At 41.5% G+C, this 5,000-nt stretch overlaps 1 protein-coding gene across 1 annotated transcript in view; it reads right to left on the bottom strand.

Moving 5' to 3' along the window:
• The window catches only part of LOC138049932 (serine/threonine-protein phosphatase 4 regulatory subunit 4-like), a 29,045-nt gene that overhangs the window by 4,648 nt on the left and 19,397 nt on the right, over positions 1 to 5,000 (bottom strand). Inside the window, exons 18-20 of the mRNA XM_068896411.1 lie at positions 4,686 to 4,850; positions 2,498 to 2,584; positions 43 to 133 (exon numbers count right to left, since the gene is read on the bottom strand). Of these exons, the coding sequence (XP_068752512.1) occupies positions 43 to 133; positions 2,498 to 2,584; positions 4,686 to 4,850 (343 nt within the window). The remainder of the gene's footprint in view (positions 1 to 42; positions 134 to 2,497; positions 2,585 to 4,685; positions 4,851 to 5,000) is intronic.

Below are 5,000 nucleotides of genomic sequence, written 5' to 3' on the forward strand. Positions count from 1 at the left end.
TATAAGCTGTATAATTCCTTTAACTTCAGAATTAAGTTTCACCTTTTTTAACCGGCTTGTCCTCTTTGGTTCCTTTCTTTTTTGAATCAGGCATTTTGTTTGCACCAGCAAGTTCTTCTTTGTCTTTTTCCTCCTAAACACAAATTAGAGAAACTGTAATTTTATAGCTCAAATATGGGGAAATCTATGACATTTTTAGGACGTCTTGTTGGGTTATCTCCTTCATCGGACGGAACCGTCGGAAACTACTATATGGGAAACACTTGCCGTGGTGGTCATGCAGCTCTGATAGCAACGATAACAAAGGATTGGTGTCTTGTGCTGAAATGATTGTTAGGGAAGCCAACAAATTAACTCAACTCTAATAAGTAATATATCAACAACGAGTGTGAGTGTTTCATCATAGCTTCCAAACACCGAGAAACTAGGCCAAATGCTTTTATTGCTTCGAGGTGTTTGGAACCTATGATAAAACACGGAGCACGAGTTTTTGATATGGCTTCTCAAACAATTTTGAATTGTGATGTAAACAGTGGAAAAAGAGTTATTAAAAACGCTGTTCTTTGGTTTAATTTCTCTTGTTTTGATGCGTAAATCTTCATATCAAATGAGGAATCAGATGGAAACGTGTGGTTTGGTAACGATATCCAAAACACGTGTCGTTTTCATCTAGGTTTTCATTGGGTTTCAAAAGTCATGCACGTGACGAATTTATCCAAATTTGAAAGGCTTTTGAGCTCATGAATTATTAATGAGTTTGAGAAGTAATGTATTAAACTAGTGCGAGTGTTTCATCAGGGGTTCCAATAGTCTCCTTCGCAGCCGCTCGGGCCGGAGTCACGCAACGCTCCCCGTGACTCCGGCCCGAGCGGCTGCGAACGAGACTAGGGTTCCAAACACCGAGAAAAAGATGAAAGCACGACGCCGAAGGAGGAGTGCTTTGATTGTTTTTTGATTAAAATTTTCGCGAATGGCAGATAAAAAGTTAAGTTTGATCCGGGTGGCGCTGTTGTGTACAGATTTGGCAATATGGGTGCCAACACGTGAAACTACTACAGGCTGAGTAAATTTGTCCAGGAGAATGCGAATAGTCAGGGGGAGATGTATCCAGCAAGGATCCTTTCTCGAATTATCTGTGGCATTCGAAGGCAATTAGATGAAACTGTGGGAGAGAGCTATTGGTCTTGTGTTTGATTTGTTTTGTTTTTATGCATAAATCTTGATGTCCAATGAGAAAACAGTTGAAAACCACGCGTGGTTTTCATCTGTGTTTTCATTGGCTCAAAACTCAAGCACGTGACGAATTTAACCATCGTTTATTGGTTATCGAACGTATGAATAATTAATGAGTTTTACAACGAAAAAGTTAAACTTTCAAGTCTTCTCGGATAGGGTTGTAAGCACAGTCAAACAACCCTTGATCACAAAATTCAGTGGGACATTATTGAAGAACCCACACACCATTCCGACGAGAAGAACTCGGAGTTTCCGGTGTTGCTTTCCTGACTTACTCTCTCCAGTAAATGTCCAAAAAGGTTTATGTGTGTGAGGCCACGTAAGCAAAAATAGCAAAAAGTCCAGAGGAGCTTCGCTGAACGCGCAGATTTGGAAAACTTGAGTATTTGGAGAAAGGCCCAACCGAGCAGAAAACAGAAGTACAAAACTCAACCCAATACGACGCCGAGTCCGGGAACCGAGCTATAAACTGGTGTTAACAGAATTAACTATGAGAGGGTGATGTGAAGTGCTATTTTCTAACCATGTAAACCATGTGAGCGTTAGCTCTAATAATGAAAATGGGCCAACTCAAGGACAGAGAAAAGCTTTGACCAGGGTGGGAATTGAACCCACGACCTTCGGGCTTAGATCACCGCTGCTCTACCGACTGATCTACAAGGTCAGACCGGAAAAGCTCGTGAGAATTGAAGATGCCAAATTCACGGCAATGAATACGGACAAGTACAAGGGGTTACGTTTATATGCAAACGTTAGCCGTGTAGCACTTATATTTCAACAGAATTAACTATGAGAGGGTGATGTGAAGTGCTATTTTCTACCCATGGAAACCATATGAGCGTTGGCCCTACTTATGGTGTTACTGGTGTAAGACCCTATACTGGTGTTAGGCCAGCGATGTCACCACTTCGCCGTTAGACCCAACACACTCAGCTGCATCAAGTTTAACAGACCGTTCTGGTTCAAATCACAACCGACAGTCACATGAACTCAAGTTGGAATTTTACTAAACAACCACAAAACGTCCCAAATCTACACTTTTCCCGACTGCATTTGCGTCTTCAATAGGCTATTTCCGAGTTCATGTCTACCTCCTCTTGAAAGCAAGTTTAAGTGCGAAGTGTTTGTGATGAAGTAATTAGTTCTACTTTTCGTATGAATGAAAACTAACTTTCATAAGAAAAACGTCGCAGTTTGACTCGCTTTCAAGATGAGGCAGGCATGAACTCGGAAATGGCCAACAAATGGTTTAGTTGGTTACCATGACAATTAATAGCCTTTCTTCTTCTTCCTTCTGTTGGTCCATTTCATCTTCCTCGTATCTTGTTTTGTCTAACTTCATGAAAGCCTAAAAAGCAAAAGAAGTCAGTTTGGCATTTGGTCTTCATATTGCCAGGAGAGAGACGTCAAATTGCATCATCGTAATATTTGAAAGGAGAATTTACAACCTGGTTAATGAACGAAGAGATTTATCAAAGACAACACAGGAGTACAAATTGTTTACTTAAGTATTGTTTACTTTTTGAAATACGTTTGATTACAAAAACCAGCGATATTACACGACGTTTCGAAGTCATCTTGAAAATAAAGTCAAGATGACTTCCAAACGTCGTGTAATATCGCTGATTTTTGTAATCAAATTTCACTCAGGAGTACTTGGAAAAAAGAACGTCCCTGTAATTTTGCCAGCGAGTTTAAAGTGACAACTTCAAAGATTAAGGGTAATTACTTGCTGTGGTGGTATGTTCTCTGCAGTGAAAGAATTTTTAAAGTTTGAGTCGACGAATATAGTCTTGAAAAGTAATCGCGAAGCCACTTACAGTGGACTATTCAATATCATAATTAAGTGAAATACGATTGTCCAAGGGAATGTAGTCCTGGGAAGGTTTTTTTAAAGATGACAATGACTGATGTTTCGACAATCTTAGCGGAGGTCACCTTCAGAGTTCAAGTGACTTCTGTAACGACAAACGATCAGGGGTCGCTTACTCGAAGCATGGTTAGCGCTAAGCAGCGTTAAATACCATGGAAACCCATAGGTTTTGATACCTCTTAACCAACGGTTAGCGCTCGCGCAACCCAGAGTGGTGATCTACGACGGGATTGTTTATACCGGCTTGACTTTGAAGATGACTTCCACTAAGATTGTTGAAAAATGTCAGTCAATGTCATCCTAAAAAGTCCTTTAAAAGATAAAGGTCCTTATTTTACGAGGGTAACACGTGACAGTGACCCACACACTTCTTCCGTCAAAGCGGCTCCGTTTCACGGGTATTTAAGTCTACACGGAAATGCTATTTATCAAAGAACTGAGATCTAGGCTTAACACTCAGAGTGACTCCATCAGTGCTAAACTCTTTTATTTATTTAATGATTGAGTATGAATACATACATGGTTGAGTTAACAATAGGACATAGGTCCCCTGCAAGGTTAACCACCAGGATACACCACAGAAGACAGACCACAACACCGGGAACTACATGCCCTACTCTTTACGACAAGTGTGCGGGTCTTTTACGTCCCACAGGATTGTGAACATTGAAGGGTTGTGAGACGGGACCTCCGGCTTATCGTCCTTATTCGAGAAGAATAGAAAGTCTAACCATTTGCAGATGTAATTACAAAGGCAGCACTTTCTCCTCAGTTATTTAAAGACCCTGAGTGTTGGTCCGGCCGGAGTTGAACTCACGACCTCCCGCGTGACAGCCCGGTGCTCAACCAACTGAGCCACCGGTGCGAGGTTGTTTGTCTTGTAGCATATTTTTTGTTGCCTTTTTTCTTAATGAAGCACTGTTTTTTTTTGTATTTATAGCATATCCACACTGTCTTTTTATCACTTGATAATGACGTTCGAGAACGTCGAAACGTCGAGCGCTTACCAATTGAATGAAACTTTCGGTGAGAATGTTTCGACAAATGGTACTGCATGTTCTGTACTTAAAACAAGAAAATGGGAATGTGCTGTATCATTTGCCAGAAAAAACGGGTTGCTCCGGTTGAAAAACAAATGAAACGGTGTATTTTCTCTGGCACTTGTAATTGTGGACAAATGGTACAGAAATTTCCGGGCATTCCGGTCAAAGCGAGAAAAAGGGAAAACCTCGAAAAGTACTACCTTTTTTCCGAAAACATTCCACCGAGACGAACCGTTCCATTGGAGTTCTCTCCGGAATTACCGAAAATTCCATTCAAAATGGTAAGCGCTCGTCGTGCATTTTAACCGTGTATTTTAAAATGTTTTTAAGAGAAGTTTTTTCGCAGTTGGATCAGAGGAAAGTCGAAACAGACGTCGATTGAATGGAACGAGCCGGGGATCGAACTGGCAACCTCCGCTCAGATGGCCGCGCACAAACCTAGCTGCGCCTGTCTTACTCAGGATTACACATACTTCGCTTAATTATGATGTGACTCCTGGCTGGTTCAATAGTCTAAGAGTGGTTCTACTCACCTCCCTGACAGCTGCACAGACATCGGGCTCCTTTTCAGAGCTGAGTAATTTCCGAACACACTGCTCCAGTTGCTGTAACAGGTGTCTGTCTGTCGGTAACTTGAGCAAGGACTTCAGATGAGGTGGTATGCTGCAGAACTTTAACCTTACATTCAACACTGGGTCCTGAAAATCGCAAGTTAGGCAATACTGTGAGCAGTGATATTGCGAAGCGTTTGCCATACACGCAGTGGTCTGGGCCCGGTTGCTCGAAATCCGATTAACTTAATCCAGGATTAGCGTGACCTTTTGTTTCATGGTTTCAACTTGTTGGGG

Source organism: Montipora capricornis, chromosome 5 (genome assembly GCF_036669925.1).
Source record: "Montipora capricornis isolate CH-2021 chromosome 5, ASM3666992v2, whole genome shotgun sequence".
Taxonomy (NCBI): domain Eukaryota; kingdom Metazoa; phylum Cnidaria; class Anthozoa; order Scleractinia; family Acroporidae; genus Montipora; species Montipora capricornis.